The 27,269-nt window shown below is 38.9% G+C and overlaps 1 protein-coding gene across 1 annotated transcript in view; it reads left to right on the top strand.

Annotated features, from left to right (window-relative positions):
• The window catches only part of spaca1 (sperm acrosome associated 1), a 30,403-nt gene extending 22,947 nt beyond the window's left edge, over positions 1–7,456 (top strand). Inside the window, exons 6-7 of the mRNA XM_008119689.3 lie at positions 3,401–3,521; positions 5,146–7,456. Of these exons, the coding sequence (XP_008117896.1) occupies positions 3,401–3,521; positions 5,146–5,395 (371 nt within the window). The 3' untranslated portion in view covers positions 5,396–7,456. The remainder of the gene's footprint in view (positions 1–3,400; positions 3,522–5,145) is intronic.
• The last annotated feature ends 19,813 nt before the right edge of the window (positions 7,457–27,269 follow it).

Genomic DNA, 27,269 nt, shown 5'->3' with positions numbered 1-27,269 from the left:
CTGCTGCTGCTGCTGCTGCTGCTGCTGCTGCTACTACTACTACTACTACTACTACTACTACTACTACTACATGAATACCCTAAAATCACCAGCTCCTGTCTGATTTTGCAAGCCAAGCAGGATGAGCCTTGGTTAGTGCCTGGATTAGAGACAGGCAGTTAATACCAAGTATTGTAAGCTGTATTTCAGAGCAAGGATTTTGTAAAAGCAGCTGTGAATATTCCTTGTCTCAGAAAACTCTATGGAGTGTATGGGATTTCTGTAAGTTGACAGGGAACTTGAAGTCACACATATGATTGCATATTGTGCTTGCAGGAAATGTCCAAGATCTTGCATAGGCATGTAATTCTGTGCATATTGTTCTATGTCTTCCAAGTACCTAGAAGCTGCTAAGCACCAGAAAGGGTCCCTACTTCTGTTCCTCAGCTATGAGAAAAGGAGAGAGTGAGGTAATTCTAGCGAAGCAGCTGGTCGTAGCTCAGTTGGGGAGGAGGGGGGAGATGCCTTTTCCTTCCCCTGAGAGCTCAGAGCAGCTGGGTATTTAGGGTCTGAATTGCCTTCCCACCCCCTCCTCAATCATATACAACAGCAGCAGGGGCCCTTCTTGTTGCTTGACAGCTGTCAGGCACTGGGAAGGTTTTGGGTGGACTATAAGGACACATGAATAGACTTCTGTGCCCCATCCACAATGGGACTTCTGTGTTTACACACATATATATCACTAACAGGATGCTAGCCAACCTCTTATCAGATCTAAGTACAGTTTTCTTCTAAATAAATGTTATTTGTATATTCACTTTGTTTTTAAGAAAGTTTAAATTGTAAATCATTTTGAGAATGTTGCTAAGAAGCAATGTAAAAATTCCACCTCTTTCCTACTCACATTTTTGTCATGCTCAGAACCTTATGGGATGAAAGAGATGTGTGTACCTTTCCTTGACAACCTGTTGTATTTGTCAGGGGTTCTGTGCAGTCATCAAACTCCTGTTTTAGTGTAAGTGACTCCATTAGTTCCAGTTAAGGAACCAGGTGTCCAAAAACACAATTGTAGTGGTTTTCTGCTCAGACAACAAAACACACAGAAACTTTTGTTCTTTCCAAAATAAGCATAAACTTATGGCAATGCTATTAATTTCCCAAATAAGAAGGAAGTATTTTCCTTCTTTAGTTGCAGCAATATATACAAGATATGTAAACATTACAGTTCACTCTCCCTCCAATAACCACCATCCATCCTTCTTGAACTAACTCAGTATAACTACAGCCTATATACTACTCTCATTGCATTAACCACTACACCCTAATTACAGTGGCTTAACTCTTTTACAGGTGGTTAGGCCAAAGGTATTAACTCTGCTATCACTTAGAAAATTTCAGGTAATTTCCAAATCCTGATAGTATTGACATGGTGGCCACAAAAAAGAATTCTCCCTTTATAATGAGCACAGAAAGAGCCTTTGGGATGGGTCACTCTGCTCTTCCCTACTTGGTTTATTTTACTTCCATGCTGGCTGTGGCAGTGAGCAGTGATCCCTTTTGACTCTGTTGTATCAGCTTGGTGTCTGTGCTGGCTATGATAGATGTGATGTCTCTTCATATGGATGCCATTGTGAAACTGTACCAGATCCACCAAACCATGTGGTAGAAAGGCCTATATACTCTAAAGGCCCCAGATACAAGCAAATCTTAGGAGATAAGCAGGGTCACCTTGGCTAGTACTTGGATGAGAGAGCCCTAGCAAATACCAGGTACTGTAGGCTAGATCTCTGAGAAAATAATTGGCAAAACCACCTCTGTCCATGAAAATGCTATGAAATTAATAGCATCACCATAAGTTGACAACAGCTTGTAAGTACGCACACATATACAAAGTATGTGGTAGAAGGAAAGAAGAATTGTGTCCCCGCCTTCTTCTGACATTAGTTTTCCATATATGAGTTACTTTGTTTTGTATGTTTTTGTACATGGAGGCACATCGAAACATACAATATCCAAATTTTATTCTTTAAAAAATTACAATAGCCTGTAAATTAATCCATACAAATTACTAGCTTTTGTCTTTCTTTTTTACCAACCTGTGGTAACACGAGAATTTTGTTACCCAGTTATTAGCAGGTGAGTTATACAAGAAAAGGGGAGGGAGCAGAAAAGCTTCCTGTCTGACATGCTATCTTTCCATGTATCCAAGCATTGTTGCACGAGAAACCTTGCACGAGAATTGCATTAACCTTGCAATTCTACACCTGCAACCTGAAGTGGTGAAGTCCCAGGAAGACTATACCACATGACCTTTCTGGCCACATATAACTTTAATGCTTCTTTCGATACTGAGAATTTTAACAGCAACATTTATGTCTACCCAATGGTGTTATTTTTTAAAACTCTTTTTCAATATTTCCAGCATCATTAGTTATGATTAAATTGTTAGAAAAGAACCATTGTAATTTGTGAAACATGTTTTGGCGTGAGGTCACCCTCAAAGTATTTTGGGAAGCCATCTAGTAATTTAGTTGATAACCTGCCATCATGTTATAGTATCATCAGCCTAAAATAACATCTTTAACACTGCCTTAAATAAATGAGAGATACCCATTATCACAAAAGGTGCCTAATCATGGGTAGGTGTGAAGTCTGAATGCTTCCTTCATTGATTTATGTACTTTGTGTACCATGTCATTGACATGTGGACACAGCACTTTCCAGGGATCATTTTTCTTCATTTTCACTCTTACCACAATACTTCCTTGGCTTATCTAAAATACTTTTGAATACTACTCCTATTCAAGCTCTGTGTAGTATTCCAAACAATCCTCATGATGTTCAACATTGTGTTTACATAACCTCCCTTAACCTTACACTCATTAAAATGATTTTATATAACATTTTAAAGGGTTATTGCAGTTTACTAAGTCAATTTTTGACAGAAGTACTGCTGTAAGTGATTGTGACTGTTTACTTGTTTAGCTTCTCCATATGTCAGGTTTTTCTGCTGCGTACCCTTAATCCTTCCTGGTGTATTGCAGTCTTTTTTCAATTGTACATACAGAACTGTACATTGTGTCCTCAGAACAGTTTTACTTAAGGTTACCGTGACTAACTGGTCCTGTAGCTGCTCTGCCTAGACACTCCCTTTATAGAGCTCAGAATAGCTTTGTTAAGTTGTATAGAAACATAAACAACTTTAACAAATTGCCTTCTCTTGTGACATTTCAAACCTTTAGTCAGAAAATATGCAGCACATGCAATGATTTTTGTGTTTTTCACAGGTAAGAAAACCTGTATCTGTCTCCTAAAGGCAATGGAAAAAGAAAAGTGTCAACTTTCTCAGCCTTCCTGATAGATAAATGTTTAATTAAAAAAATTTATAACAAAAAATAACAGCAGTTTTTCTTCTCTGTAGAACTGGAGACAAGACGATCCAAAAATGGGGGCGCAGATACAGTAACAGCATTTTTCCTCATCAGTGGCCTTTTTATTTGTGTTGGGGTAATCTTAACAGCAGTCCTCTTATTTGTTAACAGGTATGTTGCAGTACCAAAAGGTTATTAGGTTTTGCAGTTGCTGAACAGAACAGAGATCACATGTTCACATGTTCAGGTACAAAAGTGATCATAAATGCTTAGGTACACCAGAGCGTTGAAGTGACCAGTTGCAATAACTTGTTGCTTGAAATTAGTTCTTTTTGGCATTTACTAAGGTATAACCACAACACATTTCTATGGTAATACAGAGAAATAGCTTCACCTCTTTTCCAGTGTGACTTACACTTAGTTATTTTTATAGTTATATAGGTGTGTTTTCATTAGATGGTAGAAGCAGAATAATCTATGCGACAGTGGGAAAACTGAATCCAGCCCACTGAGATCCCAACTTATGTTCTTCAGAAGATCATTCTTCTTACCCTCTGATGCTTGAGAATTTCCCAGTTTTTGTATGGCCTTTCTCCCATTTAAAATAATTGAAGCCTCCCCTACAACTTAGTTACCAGCAGCAAGAGGTGAATTTACTGATATTTTTGGGTCCACCCTTTTTTCTTTGATTCCTATCCACTATCTGAATGCCACCCTCAATAACTTCATGTTGAAAGGGGTTTACTATTCTTGGGCTGCTGACTAGAGAGAAATAGAGACTAAATGGAGCAAATGCATATCTCACTTGCTCTGCCTCCATAAACTCCTGATCCAAATGCCCGACATCTTCATCTAGTTCTAGACAGACATTTCTCTTGCACCCCTACACATCCAATGCTGGTAGTCAATATGGACCATGCTGAGCTAGATACTAGCAGACACAAGTGATGACTCTGAGATGGTGAATTCACACTGAATTTTCTGGGAGCTATCCATGGTACTGAACCCTCTAGATTAAACACCATGGCTTGGTCCTGTAAAACCAGTGCTTAGAGTGGAGCTTTTTGAACTTTCCCACTCAGGACTCCTTTTGGCCTAATAAATGTTTGTGACCCTGTGTGTATACTTATATAAAATAGGAATAAGAATCAAACATTTACTGATAAATGAACCAGCATTTGTGATGCCTTTTTATGAAGTACATCTTCTGCATAGTACACCAGATTCATTTAAATATTTAAAACAGCCATCGTCTTTCAACATTCAGAAAACTTTTAGTGCTGCCTAATTTTTCAGGACCCCAACATTGCACTAAGTGGCCTAGAGCAGTGGAGCCACTGTCTGCTTCAAACATGATCTGATACATTAAAATGTTCCTTCATATTGCATAAACATTGCTTGAGTTTGGGATTCCTGCCAAACATTGTCCCAAATTTGACTTCGGCTTTGAAGATAAACCAAAATAAATCCAATGGCCATTCCAACTAGATCAGACTCTTTAAATCATTTGATGAATGGCAAGTCTACCCTTATGTAAATCCCAGTGATTTGATGGGAATACACTAATGGGAACTAGCCATTGGGTTTGTCCAAATTTGTTTTGAGCAGAAACATATTCAAGAAGTAACTTTTCTAAACACTCACAAGAAACAACAGTGGAACAGACGTAAAATGTGTGTGGGAGTTTAATGAAATTTTGTGTCTGATTTTTTAAAAAGTGTTTTCTGTTGTTAGCCCTGTATGTCCTAAATCTGATTAAATTTGCTTCATGATTCATTTTCATGTTTTTTTACAGACATGCTATCAAACAATTTTGGAAAACAAAAATAAGGAAAGGCAGCGATGAGCCAAGCTCAGGTTCAATGATTACCTCCTCAGTGCAGCTTCCTACCGCACAGCCATCTCAGATGTCACAAGCAGAAAACCAACCACAAGAACTGGCCTCTTACCCGGAGTGGAATGTACCACCAGGAGGAGAAGGAGAAGGAGGAATGGGAGGGGGCGGAGGGGGAGGGGGAGGAGAAGGAGATAAGGGGATTTATTAGGGGAAGAGAGGCTATTTTTAGAGAGAAGGAGGGAGATTGCATATATTAAAGTATGATCATACTATTAAGTACTAGTGCTAAAAAGTGATTTTTGCTTTTATTTATTTATTTATTTACAGCATTTATATTCCGCCCTTCTCACCCCGAAAGGGGACTCAGGGCGGATCACATTACACATATAGGCAAACATTCAATGCCTTTTAACATAGAACAAAGACAAACAAACATAGGCTCCGAGCGGCCTCAAACTCATGACCTCCTGGTCAGAGTGATTCATTGCAGTTAATTGCAGCTGGCTTGCTCTCCCGCCTGTGCCACAGCCCGGGCCCACAATAGCAGAAAATTTGAAGCGAAACCCCGTTGCTGACTACTTGAAAAAACACGGTTTGAAACACGGTTTTCTTTTGCAAACGGTGAAACCGTGAGCCGAAATGGCATCAGCCAGATTTTCAAGACTGATACCTCCTATGAAGATGAATGTGATTTGCCAGGAGTTTCTGCCTCTTGGTGTTTCTCAAAACCAGAAGTAAGATGTTCAAATAAAGTATTGCCAGACGCATACAAGAAATGTATTGGCACATTATAAACATTTACAATGGTGATGTATTTCCCTTGTGTGAGTTTTGATTGTAGAGACACTTAGACATGATATTCTATAACCATAGGCATGCTAGTGTGTTAAACAATCCACAAGCCAGAACAGGTCTTCGCCTGTTGAAAACCACAGTCCTGTTCTCACTTACTTGGAAGCAAATCCCAATGAGTTCAGAAAGATTTACAATTGTACCTCTGCATTTGAGGTTTTGACTTTTGTAGATTTGAGTATTCAAGGATTTGATTTTAAATGTTCTCTCTATTTTTAGGCCCTGTAGTGTGATTTTTTAATGATCAACAACCTCCTGACATGCTGGAAAACCCAGAGATTTCTAGAGAGAACAGCTCTCCAGGAATCCCTAGGTCCTCCAATGCAAATTCTATAGCCAGCTTCCAGTAGAAACTGGCCATAGAGTCATTCTGAAAGGCCTAGAAATTCCTGGAGAGGTGCCTTTTGGAGTTACAAATTAGCAATTTCTTTATTTCCAGCTATTCACTTTTACAGGGTTCCTCTGCCCTTAATGTGGAGGGATGATTGTACTTAGATGCAGATGTGCATGAGATTATGCTTTGACTCATTAAACCCCATCGACCCAAGCTTATACAAATTTGTTTTAGATCAGTGGTCCTCAACCTGTGAGTCCCCAGATGTTTTGGTCTTCAATTCCCAGAAATCCTAACAGCTGGTAAACTGGGAAATATGGGTAGGAGAAGAACAGAGAAAATTATGGTATGGAACTACCTTATCTGCCCATCTGTTAAATTGGGTTACAAACATTTTGCCCTAATCCAGGCCAATGACTCCTATTTCACTTGATATTTATTAAATGCCAGTTATTATTTGAACAAAGTAAGGCTGAAGGACAGTATGTTCCTTTAAAATTAAAGTGACAAATATACAGATTGTGAGTCCATTTTGTACTGTTTTCCAGATATTAACTGGACTGCTTCCTTTATATTTACAAAGACTGCCAAAGCCCCAACAAGCTACAATAACACATTTTAAAAATTGAAAACCAGATGCTGATATTTCTAGTAACTAATACTATGTATGTTAATCTCTCTCTCAAAAAAATAGCATTGGAAGAACGTAACTGTTTTTGGGGTCATGTTAAAGAACTGCAAGCGGTTCAGAAGCATGTGATACCCTTCAGGTTCTTCCTGGCAAATTATAAACTACCTGATTAAAAAAAAACACATAGAAGATGCATATACTGTCTATTTGCTTGTGTATGTAGATCATTCTTTTATCAATATTTTATTGTGAAATATATATATTTCACAATAAAAGAATGACCTCTCTTGCTGGAGGAAACAGAGTGTGATATGAATTATAATAAAGTTCAGGGCCTCTTTTTTGCACTTTATTCTCATAATTCCATTCAAAACATGCTTCTAGCATTAAAGTTATAGCTAGAGAGTTCATTGCTTACCTATTATTTTTTAATGAAGCTTTTAAATTAAATTTGTTACATGGCACCTTTAAGTGTGTTTGGTTTTGGAATGGGAAAACATCTTGGTTTTTTGTGTTTTTAGAAGAGTGAGCCTGATCAGTGATGACTTGTTCACATTTAAGAAAGCAGCACTCCAGACTTAATTTGCCTTACTTGTCCAGCTTTGTCTGGCTAATGATTCCTTTGACTCAATGGGGATTCTTCAAAATCACAATAATTGTTATCACACATAAGTAAATGTGCCACCATCTTGGTTTGGGCTTTGAGCAAGAGACTTGTAATATGCTGTCCTGAAATCCAACTACACCTGGGGGAAACTAGTTGTTGAAGAAACTGTTGTCTGTATTCATGCTCAAATGAATAGAACCAAATTTAGTTACAGCATCACCTAGCTGATAGTTCCTATTTTTCAAATATTTTTACTGTTTTATTCATCAGTCTATGAATTCTCTCTTTTTACACAATGTTACGTTTTGAAATGTACAAATAAGCTTGGATCTATTCTGGGCAACAATCCATTCTTGGAGTGAGGATTCTACTCATGGATGCAAAACCCCATGTGCTACTTCTGTCTGAGTGATTCTCATATTTCACACTTCTCCAAGAATGGAAAGGAACATGTTCACATATGAGATTATTTTTTTAGTCTCACCACCTCAACGGGAGAAAACCACTACCAAAAACTGATGGATGTTTAGGTAAGGCAAAAAAGATAAGCAAGGTTTAGGTAAAAGTTTCCCCCTGACTTTAAGTCTAGTCGTGTCCAACTCTGGGGGTTGGTGTTCATCTCCAATTCTAAGCTGAAGAGCCGATGTTGTCCCTAGACACCTCCATGACTGCATGGAGTGCTGTTAGATAGGCTGTAATTCTGTTGATATCTTCTGTAGTTCAATTATGGAAGCAGTTGGACATATTATGTGATGTGGAAAGCTGCATTGGAGGTTGCAGTAGTGCCATTCCACATGCAGTGCCATTGTGCATGGCTATGTGTTTCACTTGGAGAGGGACTACTACATTCCAGAGGAGAGTGACTAAGATGACCAAACATCTGGAAGCCAAACTATGAAAATCATCTTAGGGAGCTGGGTATGTTTAGTTTGGAGAATTCCTCTTGCAAGGACAAGAAAGATCCACCATAATCAGGGTAAGCCTCTTTGTTCTGAAAGCTATCAAGAAAAGAGCACATTTCCTGAAAGAAGAATCAGGAAAATAGGACTCTGGCTGTAAACAGAAGGTCAGCTGCTGCCCTCTCCTCCTTTTTGCCTCGTGTTTATTTGTGTTGTATTTTGAAATGGTCATATGACTGATCAAATAAAAAAATTATTATAGTTTGGAGAAGAGAAAGCTAAGAGGAGACATGATAGCCATGTTTAAATATTTTAAAAGGCGTCATATTTTTAATGAAAACTTTTATCACAGAATGTGAAACACAACATTTACTCATAGTGAGGAGAAAAAGAAGGGTAAGGTAAAGGTGACCATTGACCCAGGCACAAACATTAAATATAGGAGAGGGGGAAGCGTACATCAAACTTAAAACAAAAAAAAAAAAAACCAAAAAACCGGTAACAATAGGAAGGGCCCTGAAATCTACACCTGCAGCAACAACAACAACGAACCAAGAAAACAAAAAGTTTTCAATAAAATTTTATTTTTTAAAAAAGACATATTGAAGATGAAGCAGGGTTTTCTCCTGCTCTAGAGACAAAGTTATGGAGCAATGGATTTAAACAGCAGAAAAGAGATTCCACTTGAATATTAGTAAGAATTCCCTAATGGCATGCAAGCAAGTATGGTGGGGTCTTCATCTTCAGAAGTTTCCAAATAGAGGCTGACTCAGCGGTTCTCAGCCTGGGGTCTTCAGATGTTTTTGGCCTACAACTGCTAGAAATCCCAGCCAGCTTACCAGCTGTTAGGATTTCTTGAAGACCAAAAACATCTGGGGGCCCCAGGTTGAGAACCACTGGGATGGATGGTGATCTGTCAGGAGTGCTTTGATTATATGTTCCTGCATGACAGAATGGAGTTGGACTGGATGGTCCTTAGGGTCTCTTCTAACTTTAAGGTTCATTGTTTCCACTCTCAAACCTGCACTGAACCACTCCTTAGCTAACTCCAGTTATGTCTCATAAGACTATGGGCCACTATTATGAGATTCTAGTGTCATCATTATTCTAATCATGGGCTGAGGCCCTAAACAGGGTTTCTGCAATTTAGAGTGGATAATCTCTCTTTCTCTGTTTCGGATTATCTTTCCGCAATTCATAACTCATGTGTATATAATCTGCTTTCTTTCTCAGAAAACTGAGGGCATATTAAAATACATTAAAGATCATAATATATGACCCAGTTTCGCTTAATGTGTGATCTGACTATGTAAGTGATAGAAATATTTTTTCCTTTGACAGTTTTATGCATTTTGTAGCTCAAATTGAAAACTTCATGATGAATCCTAAAGATTTTCATTATATTTTATTACTTCATTTAGTCATCCACATCTAACAAAATATCAAGGAGTAAGTAGGAATTCCTTTCCACACACCACACTGCCCTGTGGTGGATTGTGTCATTGATTTCTTACAATTGTAAAAAAGTGCCATTTTAAAAATGATGTGCTTATTAAAATGAATAAAAATGATCACTGAAAACACAATTAGTTTTGTTATAATCAGTAGAAATAGTTTCTTCACTTTGTTTACAATTCAAGCAGTGATGAATACTTTCCATTCTTTTCTTCCTTCATCTGAAGAAAACAGAAATTTCTGCACAGGTCTTGAGAGCTATTTGCATTTTGCAAAGCCTTTCTGGACGTTATTTTGTGATAAAATGTATTCAGAGTATTTGGGACTGAAAACATGTACAGAAAATGATGTCCACCCCCCCCCCCCCAAAACACGCTTTCCTGCCTACAAAGGGGTTAAGGCAAAACCCATGTGTTCCTAAATAATCTAATTGCCCCGGAAGACTTTTTACAGTGCAAATAAAGTCAACTGTCCTTCTCCATATTTTTTTTCAAAGGGATTACCTGAATGTTGGAAAACCTATTACTCTTCTAGGAAACAAAGAAAAACATATTTTCTTTCCACCTTTACTATAGATAAAGATTTGGCATAAATCAATGTACAGTCAGTTCTCCACTTTTTGGATATCATCATCACCATCATAATTTCTATCCCGCCTCCCCCCCCCCCCAAAAAAAAAAAAAGGGATTCAAGGCAACTAGCAGTACATGACACAAACCATTAAAATTTTAAAACAAGTCAAAGTATAATGTGATATCTTATGCTTATTTTAGTTCTTACATTTTGGTTATTATGGTTAGTTATATATTGATGATGTTTTATTTATTGTGGCGATTTAAATTTGTTGTTTGTCTGTTTTATTATAGCATTGAAAGTTTGCCACTTTCGATGGTAACCACCACCCTGAGTCTCCTCAGGGAGATAGGGTGGGCTAACAAATAAATAAATTATAATTATAATTATTATTGACACAACAACATTGTATGACACAGCAAACAAGATAGATATGCTGGATTATTATTTTTGTTGTTGTTGTTGTTGTTATTATTATTATTATTATTATTATTATTATTATTATTATTATTATTAAAATGAAACATAAATATGTGTGTCATGACTACAAAATTAAAATATAGTTAAAATACAATAAAATTGTATTATAAACTAAACATCTAGCTCACCATTCAACCCACAACACCCCCAGCACCGTGCTCAATTTTATTCCCACAGAAGTTGACCATGGAATAATTGCTGAGGGGCTAGAGCAGAGGTTTCCAAACTTTTCATGTGCTTTTTTTTTAATGTGCTTTTTGCATCCTTTCACAACACAGTAAATCAATTTTACTAGCAAATCAGAGGTTAACAACCCTTTATAAGAGTTGCATATTATATTATATTATATTATATTATATTATATTATATTATATTATATTATATTATACTACATGCAGTCCCCAAGTTACTAACAAGATAAGTTCTGTAGGTTTGTTCTTAAGTTGAATTTGTAAGTAGGAATGGACATTTTTAAAGTATGACCAGATAACTTTTCCAAGAGGGGAATTTCCTTTCCGAGTGGCAGATTTCTCTCCTTGTTGTCTCAACTCCTTTCTTAAATATGCGATTGCTGTTGCCCGCTTTTGGTCCAAAACTATTTAGCTCTTTGTGATTCCTTTATTTTATCACTTTTAAACTTATTTATTATGCAATGCTTTTGACACGAAATAAATAAAACTATGAATCAGATGTTTGTAACTCAGGGACTGCCTACACACACATATACACACAAATATATATGTGTGTGTGTGTGTGTGTGTGTGCAAATGAGGTTTGGATTTTTCCCTTTACGCTTCTTATGTCCTACAATGGATTACTGTGTACTTTCCTCTATAGCCATTCAGTGTGGTTCATCAGAAACATCATTGTCAAGTGTCAACAGGTTTTCTTTCCTTGCTTAGAAACTTATCCATTCTAGTGGTAATTATTGCAACCCAATGAATAAATTGTGCAAATTATAAAAAATATAGCAGTACCTACACTTGAACAGTACCAGCATTTCATTTCTGTAGTGATTAAACCTCTCTGGAGGTTTCAAAATGGAGGCTGGATAGCCATCCGGAGGTGCTTTGATTGTGTCTTCCTGCCTGGCTGAAGGGGGTTGGGCTAGATGCCCTTTTGGGCATATTTCAGTAGAGTCTCTTTCTTGGGAGGTTTTTGAACTCAGACTAGATGGCTGTTTGTTGGGAGGGTTCTGACTGTGTCTTCCTGCTTGGATGAAGGGGATTGGATTGGATGCCATCAGAGGGTCTCTTCTAATTTTTTCCTTCTATTTCCAGTGCAGGCCCCTTCCCCGAGCCTTTCCAGGCAAGGGCAAACTTTAACCCTCCAGGTGTTTCGGACTTCAACTCCCAGAAATCCCAGCCATCTTACCGGCTGTTAGGAATTGTGGAAATCCAAAACTCCTGGAGGGCCAAAGTTTACCCATGTCTGCCTTGCTCTTCTCCTCCTCATCCTCCTTGTCTGTCCTTCAAACAGAAAGATGTCTACCTTAAAGCAGGATCATATAATCACAGGATCATAGAGTTGTTGGAAGAGACTTCATGGGCCATCCAGTCCAACCCCCTTCCAAAAAGCAGGAAAATCACATTCAAATCACCCCGACAGATGGCCATCCACCCTCTGTTTAAAAGCCTCCAAAGAAAGAGCCTCCACCACACTCCAAGGCAGAGAGTCCTGTCAGAAATATTGAAAGTTAACAATGTATTTTTGATTACAAAAGTTGGATAAGGCACTGCAAGGGTTAAAACAGTGCAGTGACTCAGCTATACCAGCAGGTGGTTATAAGCAGGTGTGCCTGTAAAGTTGCGTGGAGGAGTAGAGGAGCTGAGGAGGAGCTGGTGGAAACGGAGAAAGAATGAACGAGTGAGTTGCTGTGTTTAGAGTTTGAGTTGTCCACAATAAGAAGAAAGAAGGTAGAAGAAAGAAGATAAAGCCTTGGATTGTGTAAGAGAAGATAAGGCATTGGATTTATGCCTATGTAATAAACTTTATTTATGTTAGAAGAAACCATATTTTGTAAATACAGTAGAGTCTCACTTATCCAAGGCTCGCTTATCCAAGGTTCTGGATTATCCAAGCCATTTTTGTAGTCAATGTTTTCAATATATCGTGATATTTTGGTGCTAAATTCGTAAATACAGTAATTACTACATAGCATTACTGCGTATTGAACTACTTTTTCTGTCAAATTTGTTGTATAACATGATGTTTTGGTGCTTAATTTGTAAAATCATAACCTAATTTGATGTTTAATAGGCTTTTCCTTAACCCCTCCTTATTATCCAAGATATTCGCTTATCCAACATTCTGCCGGCCCGTTTAGCTTGGATAAGTGAGACTCTACTGTACTTCAAGAATGTTATTTTTGTAACAAGAAAAGCCTCCAGAGGAAGTGAAAGACAAATTAACCTGGTCTGTGTGTTTTTGTTCTTTTGGTCATTTGCTATCCGCTGCTGAGTTACATTGCTGCTGTTAAGCTGTATTACAATTTCTTTATGGGACAGGTCTTTTGTTTGTAAGCCCTCTCGTCCAACAAGTCCCACTGCTGAACAGTTAGGAAACTCTTCTTAATATTCAGGTGGAATCTGGACGTGTTCAGGACATGTGGCCACTTCTAGTATTTTCAGTGTACGTGCAAAGCTGCATGTATGTGGCAAAAACCCCCCTTTTTATTTAGAGTAAGTATTGACCACTTTATAAGGTTATCAAGAGAGCAACTTTATGCAATTTGCAGAAAATTAATATCTTGGAAGAAAAGTAAGTATTTTGACATGTATTTTGTTTCTGGCATGGGGAGTGGTCATCTACTGTATCAACACAAAATTGTATCAGATAGGATAAGAACCACATCAAGTGAAATTCTGAACCTCTAGATTCAGGTGACTACACAATGTGATGTAAATCAAAAGATTTTCACCTCTAAAACCTTGAGTAAAGAAACAGATATTTTAATCTCAATCCACAAAGACAGGTGTAGGAATGGCCAATGCCATAGTGATATATCAGAAAGCATGAAATAGCCAGTTTTCATTTTTCAAGCCTTTCCTGCCATCAATCTTCAAACAGGAAATGAGAAGAATGCTCATTTTGACAATCTCTTCCCTCTCCTTTGTGCCACAAAAGCATTGTTTAATACTTCCACATTTTCATTTCCTTTTTCTTATTTCCAGGTTTTCATTGTTTCCTGCTTTCAGATACCCATGTAGAAATCTCAGCGTCTGCCTCTCTTTGAATGTATTCTTTTCAGAAACCAATTTTCCCTCACTTTGAGAACCCTCAATTCCCACTGATGCTATCAATTTGCTGTTGTTTTTACGAGACCTTGGAAAGCTATAGCAGAAAGAGTTCAAAAGATTTTCACTCTCTTCCTATATCCTGTTCTAATCTTGATGTCTCTTGCCCCTCAAATCATCCCATCGGTGTTTTCTCCTTTGTAGCATTTGATGTCTTGCCTTGAAGTTGCTGCTCTTCTTTTGAGAGCTAGTAGTGCTGAAGGACTGAAAGAAGTGTGCTAGGAAAGATTCAGTTCAAATGTTATTTCTGCCACAAACACCTCAAGTATCATAAGACCATCTGCAGTCTTTCAACAAGAAGAACAGAAGGAACAAAGGAGTTAGAAAAACACTGTAGACAACCTCAACATTTAAAAACATCCTCATTCTTCTTCCTCTTCAAGACCTGTAGATAAAGAGAGCAGATCTTTTTTTACTCAGCACCAAACTGAGAGCAAAGATGATACTTGGTGAACCTCCATGAGGAAAGAATTCCTGAAGTTCAGCAACTGGGAAAGTCCCATTGCCCACTTTGTCCATCCCAGTATGGGCTGGTGACTCCATCCTGGCGAGAAGGGAATGGCAGCCAGAGCAGAATAGGCAGGCATTGCTTTCCAATGTTTCATAGTAGAAAATCAGGACACATGGCAAAGGAACATCAGAAAGTGGCCAAGATGGTAAAGTTTTTAATGAAGAAAAACTGATTTTTCCAATTTAGCAGGGAGAGTCACAACTGATCCTTTGCCATCCCACTGTTTTCAGCTGATTTCAAAATGACCCAGTTTCTCTATCCTCCCATTTTCTTTCTTTGTCCCCAGCTTACATCAATTCCTGCAAACTAAACAAAAATGCAAACGTATTTTGCACTCATTTAACTCAGGAGGGAGAAAAGGAGAAAAGGGAATAGAATAGTAGTTCTCATCCTTTCGAATGCCGCGACCCCTTAATACAATTCCTCATGTTGTGGTGACCCCCAACCATAAAATTATTTTTGTTCCTACTTCATAAACGTAGTTTGACTATTGTTATGAATCATAATATAAATATCTGATATGCAGGATGTATTTTCAGTCACTGGACCAAATTTGGCACACATACCCGATATGCCCACATTCGAAAATTGGTGGGGTTGGGAGGGGATCGATTTTGTCATTTAGGAGTTGTAGTTACGGCGATTTATAGTTCATCTACAATAAAAGAGCACTCTGAATCCATCCCACAATGGATCTGCACCAAACTTGGCATACTAACTACATGGCCAACATTGAATATTCGTGGGGTTGGAGGGGCTGTTTTTGAATTCTGGGAATTGTAGTTCACCAACACTCAGAAAACACTCTGTACCAAACTGGTGATGGAACTAGTAAACTTGCCACACAAACCCAACATGCCAAATTTTGAATACTGGTGGGGTTTTGAGGAGACTGACCTCAGAGGATTTGTTGTCTGTTTCCAAAAAGGAAGAGAAGGACAGGCAGAGAGATCTTCAGCCTTCTCTGCCAAAGAGGTCCCTAAGACCATCATGTGTTTTCTGATGTTCTTCAGCGATCCCTCTGATACTTCCCTCGTGACCCCCCCCAGGGGTCCCGACCCCCAGGTTGAGAAACGCTGAAGTAGAATCTTGCCTTTCCCAATAGATTTGGGGGGGGGGGGGAGACACAATTAGCTGAAGCCTCTTCAGTCTTGTATTTTCTTCCCCATTAATAACTTTTGTCCCCTTGGCCACACTCTGAGGTTACTGGGGCATATAGGTCCTAGTTTTCCCCTGCAAAAAGTTGGAGGCATGCACTCAGAAAGCCAAAAGTGAGAGAAAGAACTATGTGTTTTTATGGAATGATTTTCTGCAGTAGAGACTACATTGACACAACTTCTGAGAAAACACAACTGCTTGCACAAATGTTTTTGCATTCGCGTACTGCCCCAACAGGATTTCTGCTATTGTGTGGTGTTCCATGCTGATAAATGGCTACCTTGTAATGAATTCCAAATGTTATTATGCTGGCATCACTGAAATAAATTGTTTAGCTGATTACATTATTTGGAAATTGAGTGGCACTAGCATGTCGGTTTTAATGGTGTATTCTTGTGGTGCATTTATATTGAAAGTAGCACATGAATGAAAGCAGCAGTAAAAGCTCCATGATGCATATACTAAAAGGCTAGTTTTAGCCTTTTAGAATTATTATATTGAAGTAAACTGAACAAGAAATTACAATGCTTGGAAAACTGTCACAGATGACAAAGGACTGTTTTGTGTCAATGAACCATTGGCATGTCTAAACGTATAGCTGTATCTGCCAATAGCATTCTACTTTTCAGAGGAGAGCTGGGAAATGTTACTTTTTTGAATATAGCTCCTAGAATCCCGAGAATCCTTCAGGGTACATGTCAAACGCAAGACCCACGGGCCAAATCCAGCCCCTCATGTCATTTTATGTGACCCTCCAGATGCTGGACTATAACTACTGTATTCCTCATCATTAGACATCATGATTAGAACGTACAGGAGTTGTGATACAGTAACATCTGGAAGACTGCAGTTTGTTCTGTTTAGTCATAACAATGGCATTTGAATTTAAATGCAAGGCTTGTGATGAGGATATTTGACATTAAAATGTCATTTAACCTTTCCCCAACCTCAGAATCACAAGTGCTACAGGGTTGCAATTCCCATTATCCCCAGTCCACATGGCAGATAATCAAAAGTGATGGAAATTGTTAGCCATAACATCTGGGGACCCAAACTAGATAAAATCAAAAGAGCACTGGCCACTATGTAAAAAACATTATAGTTCGCCCTCTGTCTTCACAGATTCTCCATCCATGGAATCAACAACCCTTTGGGGGCAACCATAAGGTTGATATGAAGGTTGACCCTACATGAAAATGTGTTTGACACCCCTGCTCTAGGGAGTTTGGAGATTTGTAATCCAAAAGGTAACATTTCCAAATTCAGATCTCACATTGCACTATGACTCCAGAGACCAGTATTTCCTCTTCGAACCTATGGAGTTGAGTGAAAACCGGAACATACACCCACATGTGGTGGGATTGTGAAAAAATACAAAAGTTCCATAAAATAATTAAGAAGGAAATGGAGGAACTATTAGGGATAAAAATAGATTGGAACAAGACACATTTTTTCCTCCAGAAAATTGAGGGTGAAGGGGGATCTAAAGAATGGGAGGGAATAATAAATTACATGTCAGATGCAATTAAAATTTCAGTCACCTTAGGCTGGAAGGACCAAAAGAAATGGGACACAAAAACATGGTATAAATATTTAGTGGAATACCTCCTCCAAGACTATATTAGCAAAAGGAAGCGTTACTATACGAAAGGTCATGGGAGACAAAATAGAAAGGTTTAATTTATAGAATAAAAGGGAAAGATAAATATAAGGAGTTAAACAAGATTATCCTCATGATCGAACAATCGTAATAAGTACCAGCTGAATTAGTAAACTCTTCCCAGAGAGGGGAGGGAGGGAGAAAGAGGGGAAATGATGTAAACATGTGTTACCAATGGAAAATGTTTTGAATGCTTTTATAATTCTGTGTAACATTATACACAATAATATTGAAAATAAAAAACATCAAAAAAAGGAGTTGAGTGTGATGTTAAGTCACACTATCTGAGCCTCAGAGGAACACAACGTCTTTGGAGGAAATCATGCTAAGAAATCCCATGATAGGTTTCCCTATCACCTCCCAACCCACAAGAGCTACTGACATGATGAACAAATTAAAGCTATTGAAACAATACCTAGATTTTAAAAAGTCAAAGTAAGGTAAATTAAAAAGTTTTTAAAGACTTCTTTTAAAAGGCCAAATAGTTATATTTCAAAAATACAATTGAAACAATTAAAACAGAGTTGCTACAGATATTAAATGGCCATCTGTTGAGAATGCTTTAAATGTGATTTTCCTGCTTTTTGACAGGAGGTTAGATTGGATGGCCCGTGAGGACTCTTCCAACTCTATGATTCTGTTAAATGCAATGAGAAATAGCACTGTTTTAGCTGCTCACTGGAAGCTAAGACTGGGTGAAATCAAACTTCTTGTGCAAACAATAGAGTTTCACAATCTGGGTCCAAACCTATCCCTTCTCCACATCCTCTTGGACCTTTCCTTTCATCATTGAACTGCTTATCTTATTAGATTGCACTTATGTCTTGTTTTTAAAACAAATGAGACAGAAACCATTCCTAACCGATTTAAATTGTGTGCCTATTATCTGAGATGAAATTGTTCTCTATGAGGTTTATTACACAAGGCAGGCATGGATTTATCACATGATGTTGCTCTTTTGCCATTGCTGTCTGGGTGGGAAGCCATTTAAAGGCATTTTTTAAACAAAAGAAGCTCATTAATGCATTATTAAAAGAAATGTCTTCCAATGGTTTCCCTTTTGGAAAATGAGGGAAAGGAAGGGCATAATGTGAAAGCCCAAGAGAAAGACCCTGTTGTCCTGCTGTAATTGTGATTTTTGTGCCTCGTGTGATAAACATTATGATCGATGGCTAAAATAATCACACTTGTCTTTATTATGCTAAACAAGCTTGGCCATGTCCATGATGACTGAAGCTGCTCTTTATCAGATCAGCCATAGCAATGCAATTCACTTGGTCTTCCAATATCTCGCTATTATTCCATTCACTAATGAAGCAGCTGCCTCACACTACATAATGGCAGGGTTGGTCCTACTATGTTTCCACCGAATGGCTTTAACATCTATATTTCTCGCTACAGAATATATATTATAAAAAGGACTTAAGAAACATCATTTTATGTTCCTGAACCTCCATTTCCATGCAAACACTAAATCCGCCATCCTTCTATGCAGTGACTGGATGAGCCATGGGTTAATTCAATGCCCTGTACAATTTGACGTATATAGTTAGTGCTAAATAAACACTGAGCAGTAGCAGTAGCCATAGTAGTAATTCTCAAATTATTTGAAGAGTTTCTTACAATAAATTGAATTTTATATTGACTTTGGCTACTGGGAAATTGAGTGATTCCTAAATATAGGAAATCACACTTGTTACATGAACCTGAACGAAGAAGAAGGCAGGGACAGAATAAAAATGACTTTTTAACAATGAAGCAGTTTATTCCTTTTATTATTTCTGTGCATGTAATTCAAGAGGGCAATTAAAATTCTAATGAATTCTTCCTGTGGAATAAAAATGCTCCTTTGAAAATGGAGTTGAATGCAAGATTGGTTACTTTTAGCAAACAAAAAAGAATCAGTTTTTGTTTCCAAAGATTTTTGTTTAAAAAGACAGCAGACATATTTTTTAAAAGACAACAGATAATATCAACATATACCATCTGGACATTCAGAAAGAAATGAGGTTAATAATCTGGTGATGGCTGACCTGTAAATTTTTTGTTGTCGCTATCTCCATAAAGTGTCCTTTCCCCCATGGAATGGCCTATAAAATTGGAGTGTATTTTTACTGCACACTTATAGCATGGTTTTAATTGTCATGGCTGCATCCTGAGACTTGTAGTTTGGTGAGGTATTTAGAATTCATTGCCTCAAAGCTCTTGTGCATTTCCCTGAACTACAACAGAGAAGTGTATGGATACTTGTACTCCTAATGTCTGCAGAATGAATCCAGTTTGACACCACTTTAGCTGCTATGACTAAATGGAATTATGAGAGTTGTATCTGTACAAGTTTTTTAACCTTCTCTGATAAAGAGTGCTAGTGCCTCACCAAATTACAAATCCCAACCTTTCTGTTAGAAGGATTAGGCACACAAGCTAAACATTCTCCCAATCTGCACTGCCAGGAGGAACTGCTAGTCAGCAAGAAGAGTGGCACAATGGGAACCCCTTTAGTTCTGTCAGAATATAGCTAGCTACTCTTCACACCATTAAAATAATCTGCGTTTCACAGAGGAAAACTGGGAAACCTGTGTCCAAGCAACTTCAAAGTGTGGTCAAGATGGTAACACTATTATTATTATTATTATTATTATTATTATTATTATTATTATTATTATTATTATTATTATTGACACAAAGACTTAGTATGACACAGCAAACGAGATATATATGTTGGATTTTGTATCACAAAATCACAAGTCGAACACTTCCCAGGCGATTAGGACTGTGTGATTATTACAGTTTGCAATAACTTTAGTGAGCTGAGGACAAAGGGCAAAAGTGGGAGATAGAGACAAAATGGGACATTTTGAAAGCAGCTGGAAAATGTGGAATGACAGAAGATTGATCAGGACTGTCCTGGTCAAATCTGAGCAGTTGTGGGGTACAGACCACTGGAATGACTTAGGGCCCTTCCAGCCAGGCCCTATATCCCAGGATCTAATCCCAGGTTTTTTTTTGTTTGTTTATCCCAGATAATCTGTCAGTGTGGACTCAGATAACCCATTTCAAAGCAAATATTGTGGATTATCTACCTTGATATTCTGGATTATATGGCTGTGTTGAAGGGCCCTTAGTATATTATAGTCCCAAATGGAATACTTCAGTTCTGTATTTCCCTGAGTTATACTCCTCCCATATTTATGGCGAGGAAGGAAACACCAGAAAAAATATCCCCAGTTCATGTCAAACAAATATAATCCCCATAGAATAGATGTTTCAGTTTCTATTGAAGATTTTTATGGAAACCCGCAATATGTTGTATCTTGGTAAAACTGTAAATAAGCCCTTTGCTCTAGCAATATTATGTAGGACCCCATGCTTTAATAAGGAGACAGCAATGTCACACAGTTCCTGACTTCTGTATGAATGCAGCATCTGCAGGACTGTTACAAAACAGGTTTAAAATTGGACAGAGCAGAATTCCCTTGCGATAAGTCACTGACACAACAGGCCTAGATTGCAGGAGTCAGATACCTAAAATTAGGATCCTAAATGCTGAGTTACACACACCTAAATGAGCTCAGTGACTTCCAGAAGTGCTGAGTTGATAGTATCTTCCCCAGGCTTCAGAGACATTTGTCACTTAAATCTACATTATTGCAGAAGCAGTTTTTCATTCCTGCTCTTTGTTTTTAACCTTGACCCCAGGCCCCCACTTTTTATCAGCTTATTGGCTTTTTAGCATGACATACTTTCCTAATATAGACGTGGACTTCTTTCCAAGTGCTCCAAAATTTCTCTGGCTGTTTCATCAAAATAATATGGCTGATGGGTGATATGTATGAAGGCATATGTATGTTCAGGCAATTCTTTCTTATTGTCCTCCACCTTAAAAGTGTGAACTGCTTCTATTGGAATAAAATTGGTTTGAATCCTATTGTTTACTAGAGAGTAGACCTGTTAAATCAACTGCTGAATGGTGAGTCATCACATAGGTCAATACCACTGATGCAATGAGTCTAGTCTAGCTGGAAATAGTAAGAGGATTCAGGCCATTTGGGTTTTATGTACTGTGAAGTAATACAGAAGATCTATGGTGGAGTTTTTCTCCCATTCATGTAATTCATCTCTTGACAGAGCCATCGCAATGTGATAAATAATATACATTTGTGAACCAACCTATCATTTGTGAACTTTAATGAGCTATGTTATTAGGACACATTTTGATTTAGAAGAATTGCTTTCAACTTCATCTGGAATATTGTGTCCATTTCTAGGCAACACAGTTCAAGAAGGATAATGACAAGCTGAAATATGTCCATAGAAGAGCAACCAAAATTGTTATTGAAAATTAGACCTCAAAATTATGAATTATGATATGTGGCTCCATTGGGACATACAATGAGTCTGCATTGCCTTTTCCATTTGCCCTGTAGTAACCTTTTCATGAAATTTCCTCAAATGTTGCTCCGCCGCACCTCAGACTTCAATATGCAATCTCATAATTATCATAATTCCCTCACAAAGCACCAGGAAGACTCAGGAGGCACACACCAGGTTGGTGTATGAATCTCTGGGAGTTTCCTGTCTGGTCCTCATTTGATATGGGTTATTCTTGGGAACACTTCCTCATCCATGTCACCAAACCAGACCCTTCCCTGGGTCTCTCATTGAAATGACCACCTCCTAAGCATAGTTTTGTTGTTATAGACAACCCATTGTATTAGCCGGAACTGAGATATCAAAAACCCATTTCATCCCATTATAGCTTACCCCACCACATTCCTTTCCTATCTCACCCTTTCATGGGTGGATCAATAAAATGGACACAATCTTCCAAATAATCCAATGACAGCTGGTTAAAGTTTCCTGCTATGACGGGGACCAACCAGCGATGATGTCCAAAGAAGCCTTGGACTAATCAGGGAGTGGATCCTAGCGGGACACTTTCTGAACCAATCAGGAGTCAGTGTGGCAGTCTTGAATAGCTGTTAAAATGCTATAAATAGAATGTATGATCACAATTGCAGTATGCCAGTTCTTTGGAGTGCTGTTTCTGCTGATATCCTCTCTGGCCATTGAGAATAAAGCCTCTGATTTATTCCCATCTGTGTCTTATCTGGTCCCTTGGTAGCTTTGCACTCCAGGCCCCGAACCGGCAAATTTAGCAGAGCTGAAATCACATAACAAAATGATCAAACATCTGGAAGCAAGCCCTGTTAGAAGTGGCTTAGGAAGCTGGGTAGGTTTAGCCTGTAGAAGAGAAGGCTGCCATGATAACCTCTTTAAATATTTGAAAAGATGTTGTATTGAAGATGGAGCCAGTTTATTTTCTGTTGCCCAGAGACTAGGACTCAAAGCTATGGATTCAAATGACAAGAAAAGAGAATTCCACTTAGGAAGACCTTCTTGACAGTAAGAGTTGTTTGGCAGTGGAATATGCTACCTTGGAGACTCCTTCTTTGGATGTTTCCAAACCAAGACTGAATGGCCATCCATGTGAATGCTGGATCCTGAAAGGTGAGCAGCCACAAGAACTGTGAAGGTATTTGCAGCAATGGCTCTCCTTCTTCTGCTCATTCACAATTATATGGTTGCTAACTATTTATTTATTTATTTATTTATTTACAACATTTATATCCCGCCCTTCTCACCTGAAGGGATTCAGGGCGGTGTACACAACTGGCAACAATTTGATGCCAACACATAAATAAACATAACAGTAAATAAAATCCATTGCAAACAATTAATACAATATAAAAATATAAAATATACAATACAATATAAAATATAAAAACATACAGTTAAAATCCATTCATTCAATATCTTCGTGCTTTAGCCATAAATCAGTCCAGGTCGTCTTTATCAATTATTCATCGAAAGCCTGGGCACATAACCATGTTTTTAAGGCTTTTCAAAAACTCAAAAGGATTGGGGCTTGTCTTATATCTCTGGGGAGGGTGTTCCACAGCCGAGGAGCCACGACCGAGAAGGCCCTGTCCCTCATTCCCACCAGCTGCGCTTGAGAGGCAGGCGGGACCGAGAGCAGGGCCTCGCCAGATGACCTTAGGGCTCTTCCTGGCTCATAGGAGGAGATACATTCGGACTACTGATGAAACCACTCTTCCTCCTCCTATCCATGCTTCCACTTTCTCTTGATACACAGCTACTTCATCAACATTCCCAAAACTAAAAAGAGGAGCAAATATGGCCTGACCTGCCTGAAGGATACAGTGAGAAGAAAGCAGAAGTAATTCTGTGTGGACTCTGGGTGCCTGGCAGCAGCAACAATGAGGAAACAGGCACTGGCATAACCCCACTGGTGCAAATGCCTTCTTGCATGAAATTAAAAAACAAATTAGGAGCCTGTATTGCCATAACACAATTTTTGCCAAGGGGTATCAAGAAATGACAGGCCTAAAATCCATGTTGGTGTTCAGCTGCTACATGAATAGCCGGTCACCTGTGGGAGGGATAGGTCCTTCAGATTCCCAAGCTGGGTTTGATCCCAACTGTCTTCACTCTCAAGATTTTGAGCAACATCAGGGCCAACTCCAGGTTTTTTATTTCTCATTCCCCTGCTTGGATCCAAGCTCCTATGCATTCATACCCACCTATGCAACAGGGGTATGCCCCTTTCCCTATGTTGTCAGAGGAAACTGCTCTTGTTGGCCATTGCACTTTTTTTCCTCTTCCACCCTCTCCCTTCATGTCCTCTACAGACCCACAAAATGAGAAGAACCACTGGCTGGCTTTCTTTCTTTCTCCAGATAAAATGGGATGCTAGTTAAATAGAGGAAGTCACTACTTCAGCTGCTACCTGAATCCCACTGAGAGCCAAGGAAATCAGTGCACAGCTTCTCTATCTTCTTCATATTGCCAGGTAGATCTAAGAAGAGAACTGAGAAGAAAAGGAGAGGAAGCAGAGATGACAAGGATGTGGAGGAATCACTACTACCACTGACCAAGAGCAGTTTTAAGAGCTCCAGTAGGTCGTGGATCTCCCACCAGGTTGTAAGCCTCATGAGATGATTGATGGTGCCAGCTTCTGTTGTTGGGTTGCTAATCTTCTTGTGAAGTCAGTGGTAAGAGCCTAGGTTCAAGACCTCCTTTGGCATATCAATCCTGGAGAAAGCTTGGACAAGTTACCATTTTGAACACCAGCTCTCAGGAGTTCCTGATGATGGGGCATTCTGAAAATTGTAGTCTGAAAAAGCTAATTTTTGCCAAGCTAGTGTTTTGAGAACGGTTAGTGGTGAACACTACAGAAAAGAGTAACATGGGGAATTACTCTCCATCCTCAGCTACAGTATAAATCTTTACACTCCATATCAATAGCTTTAAAAATTAGCCTGCCTACATTTGAAATGCTTTGAATCAGCCCTAAGCAAAACACATGAAAATGAGCATCAAGCTGACATATTTTCCTGCTGAGGGCTTAGCAACAGCTGCCACCCATAATTGTGACTCTGCCAAATTCCACATTAGGACAACATCTTGTGCATGGAACCCTCTTCCAAATATCATACACCTCATTGGGTATATTGCTCTGTATATTCAAAACCACGCACTCATGGAATAACTGTACCAATTAATTTTTTTGAGAGGAGAGGCATAATTACCCACCAATCAACAGATAGAAGACAGAGACGCACAATGTTAAGGAATTTATTTCAAAACAACACAGCTGCCAGCTGCCAGCACCAAATACTCCTCCTCCACTGAAGCCTCTGCTTCCATGCTGCTACGTGTGCTTCTGTCTGCATAGGCATGCATGTACATGTGTCCTCACCCGGCTGACACTGGCTGTCGCCTTTGGACATCCCTGATATATAGGACTAATGCATAAGAGTGTATAAAACTAAATTTAACAAAGATCATTGTCAAATGTATCAAAGAAAGGACACCAAATGGTATGGCTATAGCTGCCATACAAGCACATGCTATACCTTTTTTTGGGGGGGGGGGGCAGGACATCTGGTCTCCGGTCTCATGATGTTTTTGTGATGTTCTAAGTGCAACAAATCACTTTTCCCATGTTCTCTTTCATTTGTGTAGTCTCACAATTCTGAAGCCCAGGTCGTGTGTGTGTATGTATGTGTGTGTGTGTGGGGGGGGGGGGGGCGTGATTTTGAAAGGTTGGTAAATAGAGTCTGAAGCTTTCAAGAAAATGGAAGATTCAAAGAAGAATTATACATTTCTAAAATTCTAAAAGGTAAAGTTTGAGGATTTTTTAGACACGCTATGTGCTGCTCACCAGCTGCTGGTGGACTTTATTTCCCAACATTCCTTATTATTGACTGTGCTGGCTATGGCTGTGGGGAGTTAATCATAAAATCATAGAGTTGGAAGAGACCACATGGGCCATCTAGTCCAACCCCCTGCCATGCAGGAAAAGCACAACCTGACAGATGGCCACTGCTGAACAGCTCTTACAGTCAGGAAGTTCTTCCTAACTTTGTTTTCTGCTACCCTGAAAACCAGGATCCAGAGCAATGGACTCAAATTACAGGAAAGGAGATTCCACCTGAACATTAGAAAGAACTTTCTGACTATATGAGTTTTTCAGCAGTGGAACTCTCTGCCTTGGAGTGTAGTGGAAACTCCTTCCTTGGAAACTTTTAAACAGAGGCTAGATGGCTATCTGTAAGGGATAGTTTGTGCTTTTCCTGGACTAGATGGCCCATGTGGTCTCTTCCAACTCTATGATTCTATGATTCTAATGTTCAGGTAGCATCTCCTTTCCTGTAATTTGAACCCATTGTTCCAAGTCCTAATTTACAGGGCAGCAAAAAACAAGCCTGCTCCCATTTCCTTATGTGATCCTTTCACATATTTATACATGGCTATCATGTCTCCTCTCAACACTCTTTTCTGCAGGCTAAACAGACCGAGTTCTTCCCAAAAGGCATGGCCTTTGATCATTTTAGTTGCCCTCCTCTGGACACCTTCGAGCTGGTAAGGTAAAGTTTTCCCCCTGACATTAAGTCTAGTCATGTTCGACTCTGAGGGTTGGTGCTCATCTCTATTTCCAAGCCGAAGAGCCAGTGCTGTCCAGAGACACCTCCAAAGTCATGTGGCTGGCATGACTGCATGGAGTGCCATTAGAGCTTGTCAATATCTCTTAAATTGTGGTACCCAGAACTGGACACAGTATTCCAGATGAGGTCTAACCAAGGCAGAATAGAGAGGCACCACGAGTTCCCTCAATCTCTAGATATAATACTCCTTTTGATGCAGCCCAAAATCCCATTGGCTTTTTAAGCTGCTGCATCACACTTTTGGTTCATGCTCAACTTGTTGTCAATGAAGACTCTAGGATCTTTTTCACATGGACTGTTGTCAAGCCAGGCAGCACCCATTCTGTATCTTTGTATTTCTCAGTTCTCTAATCTGTTAAGGTCATTTTAAATTCTGATCCTGTCCTCTGGAGTATTAGCTATCCCTCCTAATTTAGTTTCATCTGCAAATTTGATAAGCATGCCCTCTAAACCTTCATCCAAGTCATTAATAAAGATATTGAACAGTTCTGGGCCCAGGGCCAAACCTTGCGGCATTCCACTAGTCACTTCTTTCCAGGATGAAGTGGAACCATTGGTGAGCACCAATGTTAAAAAATATGGAAAGTTGCTTGA

The sequence above is a fragment of the Anolis carolinensis genome, chromosome 1, assembly GCF_035594765.1.
Source record: "Anolis carolinensis isolate JA03-04 chromosome 1, rAnoCar3.1.pri, whole genome shotgun sequence".
Taxonomy (NCBI): domain Eukaryota; kingdom Metazoa; phylum Chordata; class Lepidosauria; order Squamata; family Dactyloidae; genus Anolis; species Anolis carolinensis.
The sequence above is the reverse complement of the archived record's forward strand: the minus strand, read 5'-3'. Positions and strand labels throughout refer to the sequence as shown.